Source organism: Mycteria americana, chromosome 3 (assembly GCF_035582795.1).
Source record: "Mycteria americana isolate JAX WOST 10 ecotype Jacksonville Zoo and Gardens chromosome 3, USCA_MyAme_1.0, whole genome shotgun sequence".
NCBI lineage: Eukaryota > Metazoa > Chordata > Aves > Ciconiiformes > Ciconiidae > Mycteria > Mycteria americana.
Window position 1 is genome coordinate 30,346,117 of NC_134367.1, and position 27,367 is coordinate 30,373,483.

At 38.5% G+C, this 27,367-nt stretch overlaps 1 protein-coding gene across 1 annotated transcript in view; it reads right to left on the reverse strand.

Annotated features, from left to right (window-relative positions):
- Positions 1 to 27,367, reverse strand: part of EYS (eyes shut homolog) — a 951,425-nt gene that overhangs the window by 4,731 nt on the left and 919,327 nt on the right. Inside the window, exons 47-48 of the mRNA XM_075497152.1 lie at positions 20,152 to 20,324; positions 6,739 to 6,900 (exon numbers count right to left, since the gene is read on the reverse strand). Of these exons, the coding sequence (XP_075353267.1) occupies positions 6,739 to 6,900; positions 20,152 to 20,324 (335 nt within the window). The remainder of the gene's footprint in view (positions 1 to 6,738; positions 6,901 to 20,151; positions 20,325 to 27,367) is intronic.

A 27,367-nucleotide genomic window follows, 5' to 3' on the forward strand; every position in this document is an offset into this window, starting at 1 on the left:
AAAAATTTTTTTTTATACTCGAAATGCTAAAAGATTGTTTCCTTGTCTTCTCAGGGGAAGGGGATTTTGTAGCAGGTGTTGCCTTAAGGAAGGAACTGTTCTGGATTTAAAATAGCAATTTTACTTGCAAACCCTGGTTCAGGGTTTTCACCAAATGCCTGAAGGTCGAAGTTGCTCCACCTCAGGGTGGATTGTGTCTATTCCATAGTAGAAGCCAATGCTCCGAAACAGGTATCAATTTTTCTTCATCACTTTAATTTTCAGGTTTTCATAATGAATGTGCGTAAGTCTCACCTGCTCCCCTATCAGATGTCAGCATTCCCAGAAGCCAAGTCAACTCCATGTCCTGGAGCAGTCAGTTCCTAAAACTGGGAGTTAATGAGAAGTCTCCTATAGGTACATCTGACTACTGCTGTGAGATCTGGATTATCCATGATGATATCTGCTTATATGACTTCTTATGATGGATTCCGAATGCATCACAAAAATTTTCAGCTTGCTACTACTCTGAATAAGTATGTAAGTCTGTAAGCAAGTTGGTTACAGTCACACAGTCAAGTTTTAAATTCTCCCAAATGGTGACAATGCCCTTTCATGTTCAGCCTTTATCTAGACATGCAGGTGTGTCTGTATATCCCCGTCTTGAGAGGGGATCATGCTTAAGCAGTATCAGGTCACCATGTTTTTATGTTACCACAGGAAACTCATCTACATCGTAATGTGTCAAAGCTTTGTATAGTTGGAAATGCATGCTAGGAATGCTGCACTCTATTTTGAGATGTTCTATTCATGCCAGAAGCATTACCGTGCATAACAAATGCAATAGTGTAAAATTTACACAGCTGTGTTGGGCAAAGATCTCAGCAGTTACTGGCTTCACTATCAAATCTGCCTAATGCCAATATATTTCCTAGGAGGACTGAATGCAGTGTCAGAGGACCTTAGGCTGACAGGCCAAGGGCAGGAGGGTATCCTGGATGGTATTTTTAACATTTCTCTTTCAGGGTCTCTTCCCCACAGTGACTCAAAGTCTACCCTTGTGCTCCGTGTGTATGCGTATAAGGCAAAGCCTTTATTACCTGTTAGTGTACCTGAATTTATTCCTACACTTCATTGCAAATTGACAATAAGAAGGATTTCCCAGGAGTTTTTAAGGCCAAAGGAGCTTCCAGAACATCCTTTTAAGTAACGTTGGAAGCAGTGGATGCAGTCTTCTAGCCAGTGGCGTTCACCTTTTTGATGCTGTTGTCTAGTCCCCAGCGATACAGAGATGCAAGTGTCTCTAAAGGCTCCCTGTTTGCTCGAAACTCACCGATTAGTTCCTGGAATACTGCAGGTCTAGATTCCTTTACAAAGACTCGTAAGACATCTGATGCTTCTCCTTTTTCTCCTCCTGTGTTACTAAGCAGAAGCCTCTATGCTGTGATACTCTGCTGGGGACAGAGTCTTAGATGAGCTCAGTGCTTCAGCAGCTTCTGCAGGGTAGGTGTCTCAAGAGCTCTAGGCAGTGGTTTCCTGGTTACAGAACACCTGTAGTCTTGGTTCCTTCAGCCGTTTCAAAGCCCTGAGATGGCATCTCTGGATGTATGTTTCCTGGCCTCAGTCCATGCGTTCTGTTGCTTTTACCTCACCTTTCCTTCTTCTAGCTCAAGGCCACAATGTCAGTTTCTGTCATTGTGGTATCAGGTAGCATTTCTGCCCCCCCCCCCTTCAGAAACCTTTATTGATCATTGGTACCATCTCGGTGACAGAGTGAATATTTGAACCTTATACTCTCATAAGCAGTAACATTCACAGGAATCATTCCCAGTTAATGAAAGAGAACTCTCTTACCGTAGGTTGGTTTCAGTATGTGCTCAGCTTCACTCTAAGTTGACCTCTTTAAGCCACCATAATAAAGTGCCTGTGTCTCCAACAGTATTATTGCCTCTTGTTGGTATGATGCATCCTATAACCATCATAGCTCCACATGTATCTTTGCTCACTGCTCTGTACTCGGTTCACATTGCTGTCATTCTTCCTTTTTTCATCATCCTGTTCTTTACAGTTTTCCTTTCACCCTGCTATGCTGTATGATTTCCTGTTGACCCAAATCGTGTCCTCTTACACTGTGACCCTTTATGTATTAGTCCAGGAGCAGAACTTTTATTGTCTAGCAGGGGTTGAAATAGCTGTGTCAGCCTCCAGCTGAACGGCTGTACTCTATGGCCAAGGAAGGTGATGCACTGTGGTCTCCACATGAGAGAGAACCTAACTGACCGGTAGCTGTCCTTCACGGCTGGTTGCCTGAGTATTTCCAGGAGCCAGAATAAGACCCAGGGCCAAGGAGAGAAAGCAAAGCAGGAGAGGGAGGGCTATAAACAGGTAGAATGAGGGAACAAAGGACAGAGAGAAGACATGAGCCTTATTCCCATGCTTCTGCAGCCTCTGCTGCTAGTTGCTAGCCAATAATACGTCAACATGGTTGAAGTTTGTTTTCTCAGCTTAATCTGTATCTTTTGTTGCCTTCCTTGTCTTTAGGGCTTTGTTAACCTTGACTCTGTCTTTGCCATGGTCTGAGTGCATGCACACAGTTAGGTGTAAGTCAGCTGACAGGTTATAGCAGCTTGTTGCAGCTGTTGTAACTTCATCTTTTATGTAGTGATGACCATAGCCAGTGCCCGTAATGCACACTTACAGGAGCTACCCATGGATATGCTTTCATGGATTATTACAAAATGATTCTATTCCATGTATGGAGCCACATCTCGCAGCTAATGCAAGACTGACAACAGGTATGAAGCCAAGCCTGTAAATCTGTCAAACAATGTAAAAAAATCACTGTGGCAATAGGTAGATTCCAGCTTCCACTTGGAGCACCATCCCAGACCAGAAGGGCATAGCTAGGATCCAGAACAGCCCTGCAGACAGAGTGATGCTCATGCATCTAGAAGGGGTGGGTGGATATCTATTTATAGGTTAGACCATTCAGCTTCACCTTTCAAAAATGCTGCTCTCCTTGGTGAAGAAATTTTTTCTGCTTCCTTTAGTCACTACTGTCACCCTGGCATATTTTGGCAGCTAGAAGGAGCCACCTTCCTTGAGCAATCTCACTTTGCCAGCCTTTTGCAAGTGTTTGCTTGCCAGTGGCAAACAGGTAGCAACAACACTTCATATGCAACAGATTTCAGGACAATGGGGATGACTGTTCTGCCACACAGATAGCTGGCAGTTCTGCTTCCTATGCTGCTAATTTAGCCCATACAAATGATCCCAAAACTAGTAACAAAGCAGAAATTAAGGAAACATGGCTGCCAAGAAAGAAGACTTAACCACTCTTAAGTTTCTCTTCTAAAAGTGGGTGGATAGTCAATTTGTTTCTGATTAGGAAAACAACACTCCTCCATTGTGGGTATTCTAGAAATTCTGAATATTTCGAAAGGATTTTAATCCAATTCCATGATTCAGTTTGCACCATAAACAATGTCTTAGAAAACCATGCAGACATCACACACACCCATACTGGCTATCTCTTATTTTCACACTTTAGGTTTTTAAACTGAAATGCCTTAAATATCAGGAGTTACAGTTTTGAGGTTTTTCAGACCAGGTAGGTAACATAATCCTGTTAAAGACAGACGGAGCACTGGTGTTGCAAACGTTGAGTATTAAATTCAGTGTGAGTCATCCCATTCTGTTTACTAACCTGACTTCCTTCTTAGTCACTCAGCATAACTGTTCTTTCTCATCTCGTCAGGGAGCAAACCTTTCCATCACCCTGGCCTGAACTCTGGAATAGTGCAGACAGTCTACAGCATATTCCACCTTCACGAACAAATGTAAAGCTTCAGTAATGTTATGACTCAATGAAAAAGTAATGCTCCTTACTGCCTTTTACCTGGAGTGCCAAGGCCTTCAAGTATATAGAGTGGTCGCTATGTAAATGGACTCCATTATACATTGTTCAAGTAGTTGATGGGCATCCAGCAAACGCTGTCTGAATTAAAGGCTATTTATTAAATGGGACTCTCACACTTTCATTGGTAGAAATAGGATACACCACACTTGAGAAGATGTGAAGTGGGCTGGCATTCTACCAACGCTCTGCTGAACTCCACAAGAATGCTGTATTATTTGCAGAGACCTCTCTCAGAAGCAGTGCATACAACTGGCTGCATCTCCCACATTTTGACCTCATTGGCATAAAACAAGTAATCAAAGAGGGGAAAAAAAGTCCCCTTGTCTTTCTGTCTGCAAGTTTCCAAACTAAAATATGCATACACAGCTCACTCCCCCCCCCCCCCCCCCCCAGCTTATTATTAATATAGCTAGCCACTTAAAATTTTGCCAAACTTTGGAAGTTATTTTCTTAGGAGCTGCAGAAGTTAATACTACCAGACTTAAAGTCGTGATACATGTTCAGAAACAGTTGACAAATCAAGAAAACTGATGACTAACAGAATTATAGGAAATTCTGCTAACAGATAAAGATTCATAGGATGTTTTCCATTTTATGCCAATGTGCCAGGTGTATAAATGTGTGTACTGAAGTAATTACATTGTTAGAGGAGTGGAGGCTGGAACCAGCATATCAACTGTTGAGTAAGGAGACTAGCCACCTACCTACTCTTTCTAGAAATGCATGTAATGTTCTTTGAAAAGAATGAAGCAAGAAGGAAATGTTTCAACAGAAGTCTCATGTTTATTTCTTCACCTACTAAAGATTTTTTTTTTTTAATGATGGGAGGATTTTTGGCGGGGGCATGCCCCTGAAGGGAAAGTCCCAGTGTAGTGTTTACATGGGTGACAAGCCAAGCCAATGTATAACTGTGCCACTGTGAGATGCTACAACTCAGTACGATTGCTAAATTAGCTGCATAGTCAGAGCTCATTTCTTTTAAAAAAACAGCATTGTCTAGTGAGGAAAAAAATGTTCTAATTATTTCCTATTAAAAAGGAATTTTAGAAAAAAATCCTGTGGTTTTGGCAATCAATTTATTAAATCTTACATAACTGTGTAGAAGAAAAGGCTTTACATAAAGTGCTTTCTAAACTAATCCCCAACAGAAAGCTCTTTCACATCTGCTGGCTGCTAAGAATACTTCTGAGTCTTTCACCAGTCTAATTCTGTCTGGATTTGACAGGATTATATGAAGGCAAATATAAAGAGCCAGATGATTAGCTTTTCCTAAATCTTTCAAAACTTCAGGACAGTGAAAATGGGAGTAGGATATATGTAAAGAAATTAAATTACTCTATAGAAGATGGTTTTTGTTTTGAAATTAAATTAATATGATTCTAGAAAGTGATTTAAAGAAAATATTCCTTCCTGTGCAAACTAAACATTCATGAATGGCAATAGAACAAGGGCATGCTCATGCTAAACGACTCTGGGCACAAGTACAACAGACTTAGCACTCTCTTTGATGCTTCCAAAGAGACATTTAATTTCTTTATGTGCTAGCTGCTTCCATGACCTCTGACTATTCTTTCGAGAGAGATCCTTTTTTCTCATCTATTTTTCATGGCCCATGTAATGCTTTAGTTTATACAGGAGAGAACTATTCACTGAGAATCTCAGAATTTGGCCTGTAAGTGATAGAATTATAAAAGTTTCATTGTGGAAGACAGAGTTCTTTGCAAATAAATGTATTTTTGTTACAGATGTTCCACATGTTTTTCTTTGAAGCTGCTTCTCTGTATGTGGTTGTAATTAGAACAAGGCAAACAGGAGGTGCCAGCAGTGTATGATCAGTCTTACCAAATAGCAGCTTGTTAAAACATTGTGTACAGAATAAGAAGGTGGTAAATTGGGCATATGTGTGTTTATATGCATGCATGGCTGAGTATGTTTATTGAAATGTCTCAAAGCTTTAGGTTTTAACAAAGGAACGTAAAAATATGTGATAAATAGTTAAGTGCTTTTTTGTCATACAAAGGCACATTTTTGCATAACATACTACTTAATACAAGTGGAAAATTTGCTCTAAGATCATGCTATGAATGATATGTAATGCTTCTGTTTAAAAACGTGCAAGACACCACATAAATGTAATATGAAGATGAAGTATGTTAATAAAGTAATTACAAAAAATTTACAACTTAAAGACTAAATTTTAAAATGTGTTTACACTGGTTTTCAAATTATGTTTTCTTGCCATGAAGTTCTAGGAATGTTAACTCAGTAAAGTTTAAAATGCTTTTATAAATAGTAGAAGTATTTTATTTAGATATGTTTTTCACTCTGCCTATCTGGCAAATGCAGAACTTGTGTGTTTTGCATGCTGCACCAGCAAGCTTTTCAGCATTATATAATAAAAAGTTAAACTTCTGATGAACCTCATTAGCTCTCTCATAGTCTGTTCACTTTCACTTAACTTGTTTGATCAGTTTTTATATTGCTTTATTTCTAGTCATTCTAAAACACTGGGCCAAACCCCCAGACTGTGAATCCTAGTGTAGCTGCACTGAAACTGTGGGAGCAGTATCAGTAAATGTCTGTTGAAAAGCTGGCTACAGTTATTTTTCAGGGGAAAATGGTTTCCTGAACCACTTCATTAAATACTTGTTGGCTTTGGACTAATCCAAAATTTTGTTATGCATGTTTTTTCTTACGAACTTGATTATTCACAGTTCAAAACCCAGTCACTGTGGACAATGAGTTACAGAGACTGAATGCCTGAACCACTTCAAAGTACTGCCTTTCTTTTTCAAAAAAGTACCCGGGTGTATGATACCAGCGAGCTGGAATATCCTTACCTGACTGAGTAGCTAAATGCTGTGCAGTGTAAAACAGGATACCGTCTGGAGACAGAGGCTGAAACTGTAGTTTGATATGGGTCTTATGCCGAATATAAAAGGGTGCAAATGACATCCATGATGATTCATTACTTCTGAAAGATGGATCACTAATGGAAATATCTGAAAAATACAAGAGGAAATTTCTTCTGAAAGATATTTTGAGAGGACTATTATGGCACCAGTTGTCTACAGTTATTTTCTATAGTTCATAAATGCTGTACATAATACTTCCAATTCTTCCCTTTCCAAAGACTAAAAATAACCTAGATACAGACTAAAACTTAGGTAATAGCAAATCAATGCCATTTTGTCTTCTGTGTGCCTTATTTTCATTAACAATCAAGCCTGTAGTTGTAATGCAAAGTAAGTGTGATCTTGTTAGTGTTTATCTTCAAATAAATGTGTGTAAATTTTACATTGTTTAAAAAATTTTAAAAAAAAGCAAAGTACTTTTGCAGGAGTCAGAATAAACATTTATTTCTTCACCATACAGATGAAAACCTTAGAGGAGGATTTTTAATGAACTGCTTTGTGTGTCATAAGAACGTACATTTTAAGTGGAATGTGTTCGTTCATGGCTGCTGAAATTTGTTTTTAGGATAATCATACTGAAATGCTTGATAATTCAAATTGTCCTGTCTTATACTGAAATGGAACACTTTCACACAATTACAGTGAACATACAATGTACACTTTTGACCTATACACAACTTCATCATTCTGTCTTACCACTTCTCTCAGTGCTGATTGTTCATATACCCCTAAGAAATCGCGCTGGTTAAACTTCCTTCAGCCAACTGATTAGTGATTATACTTTTCTATGCTGTTTATGTCACTTGAAACTGTTTCCAATTTTCCCCAGTATAACGACATCACATATTTGAGATACAATTATGGTAGTTATTAGCTAATGCATTATCATGTGGTTGTTAGTTTGTTGTATTTGTGGGTTCACTGGAATAAGTCAAGCTATTTAGATGTGCAGGCTACATTTAGACCTGTGTGTGGTAAGCCCTTTTTTACTACTTAGTTAACAGCAGTACTAAATGCATGAACTCTACGTGCTGCCCCCCTCACTTTTCACAGTTTTCCTGCTGAAGCTATGCTGTTTCTTTTCTAAGAGGCCAACATCTTCCTTCATTTTGGTGCTCCCAATTTCATAGTTTTATAGTAACTCTCTTTCAGTCAAATATACCTTCAAGATGTCCTGGTAGTGCATTCCTAGGCAACCTTCTGCTATCTTTCCACACTCAAGTTTTCTGCATAGCGTCTGCTTGTGAATCCACTTGCCATCCAGTTGCACCTTGTATTGCCTATTGCAGATGGGCCTTAGTTACTAGATTGGTATAGAGCCAGCATGCTGCAAGACTTTGTAATTTGTCCGTTTGTCACAGCACCTCTCTCAGGATAGGATTCAAGATGTTCCTGGTGGACTGTGTCCAGTGGACAGATGCACCATTATACAGGATCCAGATCTCTCACCTGTTACCAGCATAATGACTTGGGGATGCCTCTTGAATGGGTAGTAACAATACAGCTGGCCTTTTTGTTCATTTCCCCCCCTAGATTACAGTTAATACTTCGGAGGAAGGTGTATGGATTTCACCTCACAAATTCTCAGTAGGTCTAAAAGTAAGTTTTAATCGCTGGAATACCAATATTGATTATAATGGATTTATGAAATGCTTGAATGATCAGAATCAGGCTTTTGATGAGCTGTCATTCAACCTATGTATATATTCTCATGCAAACACATTACGTTAACAAATCACTCCCATCCTAAGCATCATAATAGCTGTTATGATATCAAGGCTAGGCAGTGTCTGTAGTAATATATTACATAATGTCAGAAATGTGAAGTTCCCAGCATCTATACTTAAAAGCTGACAGAAATAAAAATAGTTTTAAGAGTAGCAATTGCCCTGGAAGATAAATAGTAATAAAACTTGCTAAACAGATTAGGTGATGTAATTTATATCACTAAAACTTATAAACACTCTCAGGTACAAAAGACAAACTAATACTTAATAATTTTCATACGGATTTTTAGGTGCTTGTATTTTTTTCAGTAGGTAAGAGACAATGTTCTCCATTAGTAGGTAAAGATGTAATCTCTATACTGATGTCTTCATATTTAAAAATCCATAAGAAATACTAATTCATTTTGTACATAGACATTTTTGCTTTATGCATCATTTGGAAGTCAGTCTTCTCTTAGCAAATTTTTGCACAGCAAGACTTCATATGGAGGAACTGTGCCAGAGCGGTCAATCTTCTGTTAAAATATGCTGCTGCTTAAAAGGTCATACCGGGTGAAGTGTACAATGAGGCATCTGAAAGCCTTCATGTCAGATTCAGTTTTACTTTAATTCTTTACTGCTTATGAAGGAAGCATGGACAATGACTAGTGTGAAAGCAAAATGTTCAGCTCAGCAGGATTGAAATGCTACATTGCTTATCATCAGAAGGTATATGAAAGGAAGATTGCTATGATAAAAAGCCTTGGAGCAGAGAGGGAGAACAAGGATGAAAAAGGTGATTTTTTTAATAGTATCACTCATAGAATGAATTAAATCCATGGCTTTACATTACAAACAGAGTATTAAAAAAATAACACCCACATCTTCAGCAGCAGATGTCAGAATGCTTTAGAAAGGAGGTATTATCCTGATTTATAGATATAAAATAAAATAAAATACTCCATGTAATATACTTCATTCTGAAACTTCCAAGATGCAAATATTTTATTCCCACTTTGCTAAAAAAGTGGGTTTATTCCCAATAAATATATCTGAACAAATGTCAGAAAACAACACATTTTGCCACAATGCAGCAGGACTAACTACGGGAAGTACTAGAATGACTTCTAATTGGCTTGTAAATTATCTGTAGATCCTGTAAGTACTGATTATATGCATGGGAAAGATCTGACTTGACAGGTACATGGAAATGTGCACCCATATCTCAGAACAGAATGCTTTAACTGTACTGCAGTGCACAGAGATGATCAGTATAAAATTTCATTTTTGCAAAATTGCATCTATAGATAGACAAACTTTTAAGGTGAAGAATAAGACAGTTTAAGCTTTTCAATTTGCTTTTATGGCAGGCATATGCAAAGCTAACATGTCATGTCAAATGCTGAGGTAGTTTACTGTTGTTTTCTTGGCAACAACCTTTTTTTTCCCACCTAAGATAAGAAAATAAGAAGCTTGGCTAAACTTGCACATGACAGTTCCTGTATTACACATGCTTACTCCAGAGAAACTCTTTGCTAAAACAAATGAGGTGAACAGATGCCTTTGCCAATCCTATAAGCTAAATTTGTAGGACTTGTGCTGTGTAACTACTACATTACTCACTAGGGCACTCAGCACTGTGTGGTGCATTGTAAGCACAACAGGCATTTAAGCAAATATTTCTGTTCTGTATCTGATTAATGACTCACTTTTCTAAGCTGAGTCCTAGTATCTGATGAAGCTATATAATTCTAAATGTTACCAAGAGAAACTCTAAATCCCTTTAGACCAGTTAGTTAGAGCTATGGGAACACAAAGTTCCTGCAAGTACTGTTGCTGAAGTGTGCTTTTCTTTCCCTCTAGTACACATTAATACCTTTCAGGTTCCTTCTGCTATCCTCATTTGATCAGCCCTGTAATGCTCACACATCCTATTCAACTGTTGTTATGAACAAATCTTTCTAGGTTATTTTTGCAGCTCAATTCCCACCATTGAAGCAGAAGTGCTTGTACACATCCCAGTCTACATTTTGATAGTTTCCTCAAGCAGCTTGTTGCCTCAAAACTTGCAGCAAGCCCATTTTGCTATTCAGCATGGCAGCGAAACTTGCAGTGGAAAAGTAAAACGGTCAACGTGAAAAAACTGAGCTCAGACTCCAAGATGGAAGCACAGAGGCTGTGGAAGCAGGGATGGGCTACCCAGCAGGAATACAGAGCCAGCACCTGAGTTGAACAGAGATGGAGTTAGGAGTCAGAACTCGGCAGGAGTTGAAACTGGTAAGGGATGCGAAGGGAAACAAGAAGGGCTTCCAACAAGAAGGCTAAGGAAAATGTGAGGCCACTCCTCAAAGGAGTGGGGACCTAGTGACAAAGGATGTGGAAAAAGCCAAAATACTCAAAGCCTTCTTTGGACCATTTTTTACTTGGTAAAGCCTGATCAAGCCTCCCAGGTCCCTGACCCTGGTAGCTAAGCTTGAGGAAGTGAAATATTATCTATGGCAGAGGAAGAATTTGGGAGCACCTCACCCAGTCAGACATACACATGGGCAGGGCAGCAGCCAGGCTGCATCCCTGAGTGCTGAGGGAGATGGCCAGTATCACTGTGAGGCTGCTCGCTATCAATAAGCTCTGAAAGGTCATGGTGATCATAGGAAGTTCCTGACGACTGGAGGAAGGCAAAACATCATGGTTTGCATGGATGGGTCAGTCTGTGATACTAACTAGCTATATCAGTTTGCTTTTCTTCTCTCAAATCCTTTTTGCAACTAATCTTGTTTGATACAAGATTTTTCATAGAACTCTATCGCTTATCACCATAAATCTACTGTCCTGACCACAAGCCATAATTTTGTCTCAGTATTTGCTTTGTTTTGGTGGTATTAGAAGCCAGGCTTACTGTCGGGGAGTGGTGAGGGCTGGGAGCTGGGAACCAGGGGCCAGGAGTGCTATACCATGGTTGGCAGGGCAGAGGCCTCCCCAGCCAGGGCCCTGCCAGGAGTGAGGCGAGCAGGACAGGCCCAGGGGGAGCAGCCAGATCGGCTCCAGAGGCCAGATCACCAGGCAGTTCCACAGTGATGAGGCAGGTGCTAAGGTCAAGCCTGCAAGTCAGTCTGTGGGTCAGAGTCCAGGTCCAGATCAACATGGCCAGGCAAGGCATGGATGTGATGCTGCTGCAGTGTAGTTCAGCAAGGGATGAAGGGCAGGAGCCTCTATTTAAAAGCTGCTCCTGAGCAATGCAGGAGGAAGCTCCTGCTGGGGCTTCTCAGCAGAGCTGTCTTCAAGACCAGACACCAGCCCCATCTCTAGGCTGGCTCTGAGACCAAGCGGACAAACCCTCAGGAAGCGGCGGGAGGACGCGCCCAGGGCCCTGGCGCTTACAGTGCAACTCTAACAGCTCATTAGCAATAAACACCTGTCTGAAAGCTTTAAACTCCACAGTCATAAATTTTCAGTGGTTTCATTCCTTGATAGAGAGAGAGTGAGCAGCTCCACCAGTTGCTTTTTTCATTTTGGAAAACAATGACAAATATGGCTGCATGGAAATCTTCATCTGAAGATGCACTTTACTAAGGTTGTAGCTCAAAGATTACTGATATTGCATGGGCATTTTTTTCTTTTTTCTGTGTAAATATTTGGGGAAACTGAAAAAAAATAATTTCACCTTATCTAAATGGAAATGTATTTTTCTGTTCAATTACCACTTTTTATTTAATCTTTGAAGACTTAACTTTTCATAACTTATAAACTAATTCATGTATAGCAAAAAAAAAAGTATAGTTCAACTTCCATTTTTAGTGCAGTAACAAGTAGAGCATGTTAACAAAAGTATTGATTATTAACACAACTCGAATACAACAGTTAGAACAAGGTACTCCTGAAAGTTGTAATTTTGCCAGACCTGCAGCTGTTAGTAATCCTTGCTGTCCCTGAAGAGGAGAGACTGAGGCAATCATTATTCTCAGCAATACTGGAATAAAGGATTGCAATTTTGTAAGTGAAGTCTACAGTTCTGTTTGGTTTTGTGGCAATGGAGTTGTAATCTCTACTGTTAGCTAATTAGAGACCTAATTAGCTAAGAAGTAACATCTAGGAGCATATGGCTAAATCCCTAAAGAGATTTCTGGCTTTCCAAAGCCTAAAATAGCTATTACTAGCCAAAGTCAGAACAGTAGACCTCAGTCTTTCCGTACAACACATATTAAGAGATGTGTGCCTAAGAATAAGTCATGTGAGCCAGCAAATTGTACTGGGAGCAGCTGTGAAACCTCAATACTAGGAAATCAATTGGACCAGACATCTGAACCTGATTCTCCTGCATCTGAGGATAGGGATATTATAGCCAGGATATGGATAATTTCTATTTCTTCTGCCCAATGAATATTTCAGTAAACAAAAATTTCCTAGAAGAGATTAGAAGATAGAGGAAAAAAGAAAACCTTACATACCCAATCGCTCAGTGGTTATTATATTCTTTGTGGATATGACAGATATGGGTTCAAGTATTTGCATCACGATAGTGAAAGTGAATGCTTAATCGCTAGGCAATTAGGAAAATGTGACACAAACAAAATCTACAAATGTTTAATCCATGCCTGGCTTTGGTAGTAAGCTTATTCTAGGTACTGAAATGCTCTGAAGATGCTTTCAAGATGAAACCTGCAAGAAGAAACAACCAGTCTGAGATTCCCTCCCTGGGACCATTTCTGCACTGGAAGCCTTCAATTGTCTAAAGACTAGGGTATTGAGCGGGACTGTGAGTATCTCAGTGCAGCCTGATAAAGCAATTAGTAAAGAATTAAGTATCTAAAACTTTGTCAATCTAGTTTCCAACTGAGATCTTCACTTACTCATATCTTGGACTGGATTCAGTCTGAGAACAGTGCAAGCATGCTTTGAGGAGGACTGGACTATAAGAAAGCTGGTATTCTGCATAGTGTTTATGAAAGTAATTAAGTCAAGGAAATAGATTACTATAAAATTGGAGGGATTAATTTTGGCATTAAGACACTTACATTTAGCTGTCTACACATATTATTTATAGGCATGAAAATACCCATTATGGTCAACTATGACATAAGACAGGATTCAGTTGCTTACACACATTTGTCACTTGCCACTGAGATGCTTTAGCATATCCAGGCCATCCACATGGGCCTGGCTGGTGTAACAGCGAACACAGGACCTGCTGCAGTTGGCAGCTGGAAGCTGTGAGGGATATATATGGCCGCATGTAACCAGGTCCTATTTTCAGGCAACTGAACAGCATCACTGCAACACAGTCAACAGATCTAGAAAGAGATTCGCCTTATCCTGAAGTAGCCTCCTCCAAGGCTCTATTTAATTTCCTAAATGTAGGTACCTGCTGTTATTTTTTCACAACCTGTATTGCCTTACCTTCATGTGCCATTCCAGAAAGGCACAGGTGTCCAACAGGTCCTGTGCCATATCTGTGAACCCTGTCTGGATGCTTTTGGATACAAGTTGGAATGCCAGGGCATTTCAAACAGCACTAAGCATCTACATTTAGAAAAGCTTCTTATCAGCTAAATAGCTTCACTGACTCTATTGACTAGATGTTCATTAACCATAATGGGAACTTATATATTGAACTCACATGTACATATTTAAATCTAGGTGCCTTGCCTTTAAAACCAGTTCCTACCCTTGACACAGTTTCTAACTCTGAACATCTTCATAAAGTAAGGTGACTAGCATACTTTCAGCAAATCATTCGTGCTCATAGAGGAAGTCTGAAAATAATTCCAGAGCCATCTTGCTAAGTGTTAGTTAGCTGGCTGTGTCTTGTTCTTATTCAGTTGGGTAACTAACTGGAGGGAATGATAAGTGCATGATTGAATTTTTGTTGGGACATCACATCACTCATGGCTGACTTGGTATGGAGGGCATTACTGTTGTACTGCATATCAATGCCTTCATTTTGTCATGCATGACTTCCACTTGAGTTTATATACAACTAATCCATGGCATATATTTAAGTAGGCCACTCATTTTATTCTACTTGACATTTTAAATTATGCAGAGAAATATTACAAATACATACTTTCTTGTGCCTATCATGAATATTAAGTTTACTGGACTGTTACTGATAAATCTGAAAGTTTGGATTGCTTTTCAGGTAAAACTTTAACAGCACCTTTTATCCTTATAGGATATGAGTGCTATAGCTACTATTTAAAGATTTTCTCATGTTTCCACAAGGTTTCAAAAAATAATAGTGGAAACAGAAAGCTTGATGGGACCAGTGTTGCTTAAATGACTAAGAACACAATCGTCACTGTGACTCAAACCAACAAGCTAATAAGTAAGTGCCTGCAGTTGTCCTTTAAATGGTTAAACATAGGAACAAAAGTTTCCAAATAACAACTATGAAACAGTTTGTGCATTAAGCCAGAAAGTCTAACTGCATTGTCGTATAAATCCAACATATGCATGCATACATGTATGTGTGCTTGAATGTTTGTACATAAGGTGTCTGGTCATGTAAAAGTCTTGAGCTAAATCACACTGTGAATTAATTTGTCTTACAATAGCAGTCAAAATATGTCAAGTAATGTTCTAGACTATGTAGGAAGAAAAAAGTCTTTACAGTAAAAATTATTCCAAACATCAGTTTCTTCCATTTTTCATTCATTCACCCATCATGACTATGAAGATGGATTAAATAGTTACAGAGTTGTTGTTACTTTTTTTTCTTTTCTGTCAGGTTATCAGGTTTTTTCAAAATTTTGCTGTATTTTTGTATCAGAATAATGGAATTTGACATCAGAATAATATCTAGAAAGTTGACTTGAGCTGATAAACATGGCCAAAGGAAGTTGTTTGCCATTTGTTCATCAAGGAAATGGCTTTATTGCTTGACAAGTATCTCATTAAATTGAGGATAGAAAAATGAAAAGCTCTTTACATTTGCTTTCCTTTCTTCAAGAGCTGTACGTTGACAGGCAGTATTTGTAGCTATGGAATTCAGAGACTAATATATAGTTGAAGAAATATACTTATTAACTTATTTCTTTGTGAAAAGGGCAGTAGCATTCTGTTATGATGCCTTGAAGTCAAGAAAAATTATTTTAATAGATTTTATGAAAGCATGAACTAATACTGCTGAAGAAGAAAACTTCTGAATAATTTAAATTTTACAAAAATATTGTGATGAAAACCGTGCTTATTTTAGCCACTGGCAATTCTTCTCCAATACTGCCATCTATAGAATCTCTCAAATATTACAGTGCTGTCCCCTTAAATTCTTATTTAAGGTCTTTATTATCAGGTCTTTGAAATCTCACAATTAACTAATCTGAAATTATAGGTCTTCTTCATTACTCTGCAAAATCGAGTAAATTATCTAGGACATAAATTTCATATGCTTAGTATCTAGAGGAATTCTAGCTTATGTGGAAATATATCTCAATGCTTAACAGAATGTCAGAGGAACTTAATTGACTCCAAATTTATTTTTGCTCAAGTTTTCCACTGCCTTAAGTGATACTGTTTATGTCAAGATGAGAGACTTGATTTAATCCACTAGAAAAAATGACAAGAAAAAAAAGATATGCCACAAATGTTTGGATGCTAGAAGATTACTTCAGGGAGATGTCATATACAGTTACTGGGTTAAACTTTTCTCTAAACCTTCATTATTGGCCACTGTTAGAGACAGGATTACTGGCCTCATACAGGGACACTGTTCTTATAAGAGGAATAAGATGCTGAGATACAATTTAGTAGGGATTAGAATATAATTGCAGACAGTCATTATGGATAACATGTCTGTATTTTTAATGTTAATATCTCCTAATAATTACTAGTTATGAAAAAGATATTGTGTTCACATATATAATAATGATGTCCTATAAATCAAACTATCTGCAGCAAAAGGGTTTTAGACTGTTGCTTCTTCCCCAGGAAGAATCATCCTTGACACTCCATCTTGGCCACTTTTTCTCACAGTAGTAATCACACTGAAGCCAGTAGGTCTACTGTATACTTGCAGGAGAGCTGAAACAACCAGGTCCTTCGAGATTTCTCCCTCTTCAGAAACTCTTTGAGAGATCTAATTACAAAGGAACTCATTGGGCCAAATGACATAAGCTGGAATTTGGTGCTCAAAGCCATGCAGTAGACTCTCCCAGAAAAAGTGCTGGGAGCTGGAGCCTCTTGTTGGTTTTGAATGTTGTGCTTCACTTCTTAATCAGAAGACAATTTACAATTGTCTAGTACTTCAGTTGCAAACTTTAAGTCAAATGAACAAAAGATTTTGTTAACATCATATTTTGGTGTCCTGGAAAACCTAACAACTTAAAAAAAAACTTAGATAAACTACCTCCCCCATATTCCTAATCCTTGTGGTTAAGGGAGCGCTAACTAAGAATTAACACTGTGCCAGATCTTGGCAATGTTTGATTGCCATTTACGCACTTCAGGATTTGGGCTGGTTTTCCTGTGTTACTGTTACAGTTGTGACCTTTTCAAACCAGTGGAACAGAATTATCTGTTGCTTTGTGTGTCATGAACAGTCTTAGAAGTGGTCTGAGTCCGGACGGCAATGTTAACACTAAGTAAAAAAGACTCCTGCATGAATTTTCCATTTCCTTCCCATTTCATTACACCACTTTTATTTCTGGCAGTATAAATTAATCATTTTTTGTTTGTTTACATTAGTGTTACCTTTAGAAATCTAACACACTTGAAGAACTATCCTGCCTTATAAGAGTTAATGGGTTTGGACAACACAGTACACCCAAGAAGTGGCGCTTTAAATTATTCTAGAATTAATGTATTGCCTGACAATGTATCTGCCTTGCCTGACAAGGCTTGGACCCATTCAGATCCAATTTCCAGCCCTCTCCTCTCTTCCTAGTGCTCCTATGGATGCTTGCCTTTCCAAAGTAGGTCTTAAATTTCATAGGCATCTTTGTACTGCACTTCAGTCACCAGTGTGCTGCCTACCTGCTAAACCTCTTGATCTTCCTCCTAGAAAAGCAAGTCCTGGCACTTGCTTTGGCAGGTTGAAATATGCAGTGAAATATTTGCTCTCAGAGTGTCAGACCAAAAAATATCTGTGTAATCCTTGCTGAATATTAATTGATCATGTACAGCCTATAGGAAATGCAGAGTAATTGACACTGCTACCCTCTCTTCATCAAGTAGGTTGATTTCTTCTAATTTCCTCTAAAATATACGATTTAATACACATCTTACTGCAACCTCCTGAGAATATTGCTCAGTATTTACACTTTGGCAATGAGCATCGTGAGAGTGGACCAAGTAGGCACTGTGAATTTCAGGCCATATGAGCTGTTAAAACTATGTTCTTTAACTGATCTTGCTCTCCCTGGTTTTACTCTTGTTCTAACTTAGTTTTCCAACTACTGAACACTTGTAGTGCAGTTCTGACTTCTAAACCTTAACCATAACATACCATATTTCTGTGCTGACAGTCATTGCATCCTTGGTGGTCTGAGTCACTGCTCTAAGCAGGACACATCATGTTACTCTTTAAGAACAGTTATGTCCTCATCTGCACATAGGCTTTCATCTCTCTTGTACATAGTTCAGAAAGAACCACAAACATTTTTACTGTTTGCTAGGCAAGTTAGTGCTTGATTATTGTCAGTTTATGTTTAAGTACCCTTAACATTTGTGGTCAGAGTACTCTTCCTTATTATTGTGGTTCTACCCCTACTGCCCCATTTCCTCACTTCACCTGACTTGTTCTCATGCAATCCATACTGTTGTACTGTATTTACCAGTTGCTATTATTTGGTAAAGCCCTATTTGTTCTTACTCTTTGTTATTCTCCTCTGCCTTTTTGCCTCATAAATCTCTTCTGTCTTTTTCTCACACTTTTTTCCTTCTTTCTTGCACATTCATTAGTCTCCATCATTTAATTTCCCTTTGTTCTCTCCTGGTCCCTTGGGCTGTTCATTGCTCTCTGTCTCTTTTTCTTTTGGCTCCAATAACCACCATCAATCCAGAGATGAGATATTCAATCTTGATAAGCAGCTGTTTTTTAGCAATTTGCCATCCACTAAAAGTGCAAACTGCGCTTTGAAAAATCTCATGATAATTCATTATTCTGCCAGAGTAAGGTGAAATGCAGGGCAAAGAGTTTGGTCAGGACCCATAGTCCCTATTCATAAAAAGAAAGCTTTTAAATAAAACCGAGAGGAACCCTCTAATGTGTTTACCAGGTGGAAGAATTACTAAAAGGACGACAATCTACAAGAAATACAATTTTCTGTTGCTCAGATATAAGCTATTTGTACTGGTAATAGTGGCCATCACAAGAAGATCCAAATCTATTCTGAAACCAGAACACAGGAGTGTTTACTTGATTAATTACCTGCTTTTACATACAGCATGTCCTGTTGATCAGTGTCCCGAATACTTTTGAAAACCTCACTTGAAATGAGAATTCAAAGTTGAAAAACTTCTTATAAAGAGCCCTGAAAAGCTGTTGCAGCAGAGGCAATAGAGCAAGCACGTTCTTACATGGAATAAAGAATTTAACAATGACTTTCCAGAAGCTATAGTCTCTTTGATTTGAGCCTACCAATAGCAAGTGCTTTCTGTAATGGGATTTTAAAACTGTACCCATCTGTAGGGTGAGGACTGCAAATCAGGTCAAATGCAGTTCAGCTTGTCAGTTTTGTGCTTGAAACTTGCTCTGTAGGCACAACAAGGGAGGCTGGACCTTGGCCGGCAGTTTGAAAAGGGAGCTACTTAACAGTAACTGGAGTTCTCCAAAAGATGTAAAGAGAGTTTCTTGAAGGAAAAACATAAGCTTGTACAATATTAACTTGAATCTAAGAGCTGCAGAATATAGTGTGGACTGTACTACAGCCCTTGCACACAGAAGCGCTTCAGACACTTACAGGAAAAGTCCCTGAGCTGGTAGCACCTGTGTACCCACATTGTTGAATATTCATTTGTGCAATCTCTCAGACAAGAAAACAGACAGATAACGGATTCCTATGCATGAGGGTAAGAAATGCAAAACCGGCAAACTGAGGACATATTTTGAGGGTGACATGTTGGAAGGAAGCCAGGGAGAGTAGACACTTGAAGATTATTACAGTGATGTTTACATCTTTTATCATCATTCTCAGTGCATCCCTACCCAACAGCTGGTGAAGTCAACAGGAACCTCTCCATTAGTGTCAGCAGAAATTGGATAAGGTCCCAGATGCTTCCTACTTCTGAAGTGTACTCAGAAGTGTACTACTGAGCTCTTAAGTGTATTTCTCAACATACTTCATTATGGTGAGCTTGGGAATTGAAACAAGCACTATAATGCTGCTCTGCAATGCTTCCTGTCCCCTTGGTATCTGACAACGCTGTGCTGCCCGTGAATTTGGTTTGAATGATTTGAAAAAAATGAAGGAACAAATGGTGTTAAAAATAAGCAGAGTCAGAAAACAGTATCCAACACTTTGTAGCTTTAAATTACTTGATTTTTCTAACAGAAGGGAGCACCACTTTCTTAAATAAAATCTATTTTGTGCTTTGTGTCTCTATGTCACATTTCATTGATATATTACAAAATACTGTGTTTTTCCACCTGGCCATTATTACAGAACTGCATGTACAGTGTACTATCCATTTGACATACCTTGTTCACAATAGGTACCGGTTGTTCCAAGAGGACAGTGACACGTGTAGCCATTAGGCAGTGGCACACAGGTACTGCCTTGCTTACACAGATGTGGAGGCTCGTGCTCTGGTTCACAGACTGACACTGTTTCTGTGCAAAATGCACCTTTCCATCCAGTGAGGCAGTCACAGCTATGGTGGGTAAGTAAGTGAAAGGAAAGAATGCAACATTATTACCAAAAGAAATCAACATGTCAATAGCAATGTAATCAAGATTTTCAAGTTTGGATACCTATATTTAGTCATCTGATCCAAAATGGCTACGAGAAAAGTGTAGGAACAAAGTTTCTCATTTAACTTTTTGAAATGTTTATTTTATTGTAAAAAAAAAAAAAATGTACTTAATAGGAAACTTTTTATTTTGAATCTTAGCATTAAAATATAAGCATCCGCAAAAAAAAAAAAAAAAAAAAAGCAGGTTGTGGCTTTTTTGTGTTTTGCTCTACACATAACTCAAAAAGGCCTTGGCTTCATAAACTAGGAGGAGTCAAAGTGGAAATTAAAAGGGAAAGGAAAGCAGTGAACAGCAGCCATACAAATAAAACCAGATGTCAGTATAAGGGAACTGCTAACAATTCCAAATGTTAGCTAGTAACAGGAGTCTGGCAGCAACTGCCTTTCTCTTAGCCATTATTCATTTGCTGAATTCTTCTAATTGGCATATCAGAGGTGGGTTTGGTGAAGCACTTGGTGGAAAAGAGAGTAGTAGATTTGACCATGAAAGAGGTGGCAATCTGAGTGTTATGTATCCATGATTGTAAATCTATGCCACAAGCAAATTGTCTAAACTGATTGTATCATTAGACTTGTTAGTGTCCACTACTGTTTATGCCTTTCTTTCATCCAGGCCAGGAGAATATAACAAAAAAATTCACACTAACCTGTAAATTTAAAATTAGTATGAATTCTATAGAAATTGTTAAATGCAGAATACACTTGGCATTAATGTTAAAAATGCCCTCCTTACTAAAAAGAAAAAGTTGCAAAATAGTTGAAATATGTTAGACCTATTTGTATTTTAGAATTTAGTGACACTTTATGATAAAAATATTGTTCCCCTGAATAAAAGCACTTATTGATTTTTCCCTGGAAGTTTTCTCTCTCAAGACTAAGAATGAAACCTCATATATTTTGATTGATTCCTAGCCCCTGTCTTTTTGTATATGTGCAAAATCTTGAATTTTTCTTCAAACTCACTGAGCTACACTTTCTCCATTAATCAGCCCACTGGTTCTGGGCAAAGCATAATGAGGAGTCTGTGAAACTCTGCTGTTTCACCAAACCTTCAGATCAGACAACAACATGTAAACAAAGCACAGCCAACAAGCCCTTCAGAGTGATAAACAGCTATTTGGAATGAAGGGGAAAAGAGGACTGGACCTTGCAAAAGCAAAAGCACCTCAATTCATCAAAGTCAGCATCAAGAATGCTTTCTGTCTCAGCTATAAATGTTATGCTTTGATGCATGAAAGCTACTGAGAAGGGGAAATAATTTAACTCCCTCACTGGCAAACAGAAATGTCCATTTCTTGTGGGGTGAAGCAGGGTGTTTAGAGCTGAAGCTACTGCTGTTGGGCAGCATACACAAAGGTTCTTCCCCTTTCCCTTGCTTGCATCTGCATATGTTTGTTTAAGTTTCTTTTCATTCTCGTCTTTTAAAACCTAACAAAAGTTAGGTTTTTAAATGAATTGAAAATCATTTGCACAGAGCTGAACATGTTTGCTGTGGCATACAGTGGCAAAGGTCTATGAACAAATGCAACCTCTTCTGCTGAACACTCCTAAGCAAGTTGGACTGGGGTTGAGAAGTTTAGATCCAAAATTTCCTAATCTTTAGAGAGATAAGGGAAGAAGCAGCATTTCAAATCCTTTCCATCATGTGGCCTGCCATGCTAGTCTAGTTTTCTCTATACGTTCTTGGTTGCGGTTCCTTGTTGTTTTTCCAGACCAGGAGAACCCAATGGCTTGCAACATCACCAGTGCCTTGATTCTCAGGGATTTAAAGACACATTTAGAATCATAGAATATCTCAAGTTGGAAGGGACCCAATAAGGATCGTCGAGTCCAACCCCCTGCTCCTTGCAGGACTACCTAAAACTAAATCATGTGACTAAGAGCATCATCCAGACGCTCCTTGAATTTCTTTAGATATAAGAGGTGAAATTCATTCTGAGATCAAGACACCTAATTTTATGTTACGCTAGGTTCCCAGATGGCCTCCAGTTGCCATCCTAGAGGTATGCGAGAGAGGCAGCTTGAGACCAGGGAGGCAAGATTCTGACAGAGACCACTGAATGCTCAAGTTTAGGCAATGGGATCCTCAAGTAGGTGCCTGAGCTCATATGCTAATCAATGGTGATCCAGCTGAAACAGTCAGGGGAACTGGAGCACTATCCAGTACAAACCAATACATGCATGACTCTAATGACGAGGTGCTGCATTCAGTTGCCTCAACACAGGCATTTAGTGCCATCTGCCATGCCATGGTGTATCTGAGAGATCTGTGTGAAACTAGCAGATAACACAGAAGAACTGCAGAAGACTTCTGCTCTTCTGGACACCCTATGAAGAACAGGACAGGTATCCCAGGATCTGTGCCATTAGAATGCCAATGTTCAGACAACTGGAAAGGCCTGGATCTCCTCCCCTGTCTGTGATAGGATCTTACACGTTTAGCTCACCTGGAGACACTTTAAGTTTATGTGTCTTAGGAGCTAAATCTCACTGCACGATACTTTCCTATTTTTAGGGGTTTTGACGAACATGGATTAAATTGATTCTTCTATACTCCAGCTTTTGAGTTTCTCAATAACAACTGCCAAAATATCTCTTATTTTTTCTATAGCATATTTTTAAGTGGAGAAAGAGTAGGAAGGCTTTCATATACAACTTTGATTGGGTGGCTGAGGGGAAACTGGATAATTTTGAATCCCCTAGTTTTGCAAAGGACTCTTAATAGGGTGCACTTCACAGCATATACGTGGCAAAGTCAGCCAGTTCAGGAAGCAAGAGCTCTCAAATTCACAGCTCCCAGAGAAATACAACAAAAAAATTAATTTCAGTTCTGGAAATTTCAGATACCACTTCAAGTTCTGTAATCTTTGTATTTGGGAAGTTAAAGTATGGTTTAATTTAATGTCTTTTTCTCTTTCTTGTTTGTTTCTTGTCAAATGCTTAACAGTGTCATGTGGCATTCACAGAATGGCTTTCCAGGCTCAAAGTCCCTTACCAAAGCCAAACAGCTCTCAAATAAGTAACACAGTTTCTGCATAAGGAAGGACAACACGTTTATGTCACTGTTGACTACGGACCAAATCCTGAAATTTATTATATAAAATCTCAGGCAACATTTAAAAAAAATATAAAAAGTAATTTCCTTTTATAAACTATGTAAGCACTATGTCTGTATGTTACTACACAAAATCCTAATCAAACCAGAAGCATTTCTTGAACCTTACAGGGAAATACTTAAAGGTCCTAAAGGATTTTTGTGAAGGAATTGGAAAGTTTGCTTATATCCGCTGTGGTTTCCTAAAATAAGCCAAGAGCATTCTTACATTAAATGTAAAAAATATCATGTTTAAAATGTCATGCTCAATGCTAACAAACTGGGAACTTCCTATAGTTATGCAAATATGGTTTCAAATCAAGCAAGTAATCTTGTAGCAGTAAAGGAGGGATTCAGCCCTGCAAATTCAGACACCTGAATTTAGGTGTAAGATGGGCATATACTCAATGGAGATCAGAGGCTCAATTAATTTACCTAATTAGTTAGGCCAACTGAGATCAGGCAGATGTTTAGTGCTCTCTGAAACTTCCTGGGGTATCTCATCTGGACTCCAACTACTATTCCAGAAGGAATTGTCACATTTGTCAACATCATATGGGTACCTCAGATACTGCAGGACACCTCAAATTCACAATGGCCCATATTGGCCACATCATGCTACCTAAACTGCTGCAGATTTCTGGATATAGTTCTTAAATCTGTATTGCATTGGAACCAAAAGATGCTGAGCAAAGGAGGAGATCTCTAAATAAAAGTAGCTTTAAATTCAGGCAGTAGAAAACTAGAGCATTAATGAAAAACAGTCTATCTTCAGACTAGAAGGTAAAAATGGAGTCTGAATAAATTAAGATTGGAAAGAAATTAACTATATTTAAATAAAGAGAACAATGGAATGTTGCAAAAGTGTCCTATTAACTGAGCCAAATTGGATGACAATTTTTAGATAGCAAATCCACCCCCAAAAGTAGAAAATTCTATTGATCTAAACCACAACAATTAAATAGAGTTTCCCTTACAAACTATAAAAGTATGTCCTTGCATTAAAGATTGGTTCCATCCTTGCACTGAAAATTGGTTCTAATTGAATCTAACCTAATAATGAAACTACAGCAGCTCATTTTATGGGGCATCCCTCTATCATATAGGGGTATGATTTAATTTCCTAAACCTAAGTGGCTAGTGCTATTTGAAAGCTATAGAGTACTGAGAAATCCACATGAGGCTTGGAGATATGACAGAAGACTTATGCAAGTCCTAAGCTCTTCTGAAGCAGCAGCTAAAGGCCAAATGGTCTACCCAGGGGTATCTAAAGTGACACTACAGGCTTACATTTAGCAAACTGAATCCTGCCCATTATGTCTGATGTTCTGTTCAAAGTGCACACAAGACATACTTCTTCTTTTACTTCAGCAACAAGCAATAGCCATAACACATCATAGACAATCTTGTTATTTGTAATTTTCTATTGTGTATGATTCTGTGCCATAAACAATGGAGGATATTATTGTCCCTTGAACATAAAATTCTTCATTTTATTATTAAAATATTTTCTCTTTATTATGTTAAAACATAGTAGTTGTGCTCTGTTGCTGGCCAGAATGTGAAGTTTAATGCTGTATATTTCTGCTTCTATTTAAATCAAAGCATTATCCCTATAGCAACTGAATCTACAGCTTAATGGCACTGCACACTTTCTGGGAGGGTGGTGAAAGCAAGACATAAAAATAGCTCAAAACAGCAACAAAAACCTCTGGAGAGATCTCATTTCAGGAGAAAAAAAAATTTGAACACAAATGCATTTCCCTGAAGGACTCTGCTCTTCAAAGGAACCAGATGATTTGAAAACAGAAAGAAGTTCCCTCTGAGAAAATGTGAGACGGTATTGACAGCTACTATACATTGACAAATGATATGCATGCTACATCCACACCTCTTTGGCAATATTTCACTTTGTGAGAGGAAAAAGTAGCCATTACTGGTACATGCATGCATATATACATAGTCTGTGAAGACCTAGCTGTCCTGAAATATGAGGAGAGGAATATAATTCAGTAGTAGGTCACTACAAATAAAAAACAAACAAACAAAACCCAGAAAAAACAAATTACCACCCCACCCCCCCATTTTATAACAGTCCCTAAACAAATCTGGAATACAAATTATGAAACTACAATGATGAAAAAGACTTTGCCTAGAATATCAAGCTTCCAATGTAGCTAGGTCACCAGCTGCCACTGTAGCCTGCCACCTGCTTTCCAAATGTTCCCTAGATCTTGCTGGTGGTGGCTCTGTGTACCTTAGACATGAAGATGACTTAGTACTGCTGGGTAAATTGCTGAAGCAAGGATTCTGGGTGGTGTAGGTGGGCAAATGGGAGTGGCATACTTCGGCCCACATTTCTGATATTTTTTTCCTTGCAGTTTTGGTTTTGTATCTCTTCTAATATGCTCATAAGTGAAAAGAGTGCCATTCACCTTTCTTGTTCCTCAGAAAGATCAAACACTCTGAATGTTAAGGGTTTAACAGTTCTGGAAGGATCCTGCAAAGTGCAATAGTTGGGACAACAATCGGAAAGCAATCCCAAATTATATCTTTCAAAGCATTTCCTTCATTACTGTATTTAAGACAATATAAGTATGCTTGTAAGGGGAATGGGGAGGGAACTGCATGCTGCATCTCAGGTGTGAATTTACCAAGTTTTAGTACAGCCTTACTAGCTTTAGAAGCACTAGTTTTGTACAGGTTTTCTTACAGATGAAGATTTGTCTCAGGGGCAGCAAAACCAATTACCACATAATTCTCTCCCTAACACACAGTAGATCGTTTTTAGCTTGACACGTATGCAAACTCTTTTCTTTGTAGCACACAGAAGTACAGGTCTTTGTTGTTTTGAAGAATAATCATACACAGAGGCTCCACAGTGCAAAGCCTGTCTTTTTCTTATCTGTCTTGCTGTCTGCAGTGTTTTCAGTCAGTGATTTTCAGTCAGTCATCTTCAGATGTTTTAAATCAGCACTTTTCTCTTTTTAAAAAAATTATGCAAATACGTGTAAATAAATGAACACATGCAAAAGCACGAGGGGAAGCAAGTATAATTAATCTTGGCAGATACTTTTAAAATCAAAAGCGCTCCTCAGCAAAGGTTTTACAGCTGAGTTACAAAGTGTTTGAAAACAAGATTTATTACAATGGAAGTGTTGACACACAACAGCAATTTAGAATTGCAGATGTACTTCCTTCTTGTATGCCTTCCAGTCTGGACACTAAATCCAGCTATACTTACTGATAAGGCATGAAAGACCATAGACTTGTCTTCTGGGCCAGCTGTCCTCACCACCATTTATTATCCCATAGATCAGCCAGGTGAGCAGCTTATATGATGAACTGATGTAGTTCAAACAATTTTAACATGAGATCCTTACTAATATACCTTGTTTTGTTTGAAATGGATTAAGAAGGTCTTACATGAGCAGGCCAGCCAGCAGATTTGGAAAGGCAACAGTGAATGAACAGTTGAGAATGGCATGAAGAGTGACCAGGGAAGGTGCATTTGACAGTCAGGAAACTGTCAACAGAAATCACAACTGGAGGCACAGAGAACTGTGTGTATTAGGGAGACACTGAGCAGGAGAGAAGGATGCACAGGTGCTAGGTAAGGGAGCTCCTAAGGATTTAAACTGGCTCAGTCCTTTCTGATGTTGGGCAATCAGTAGTTTACTCCAGAAAGGGGTTCTTAGATGAGAATACTAATTTTCAGGAAACAGAAGTCACCTGTTTTTGTCCCATCAGCTATGTTCAGACATTAAGACGGTTAAGCTCTCCTCTTTGCTATTTGTTCTCTGCTAGCTAGGCTGCTCACTTATTTTTAAAAAAATGTCTTTCCTAA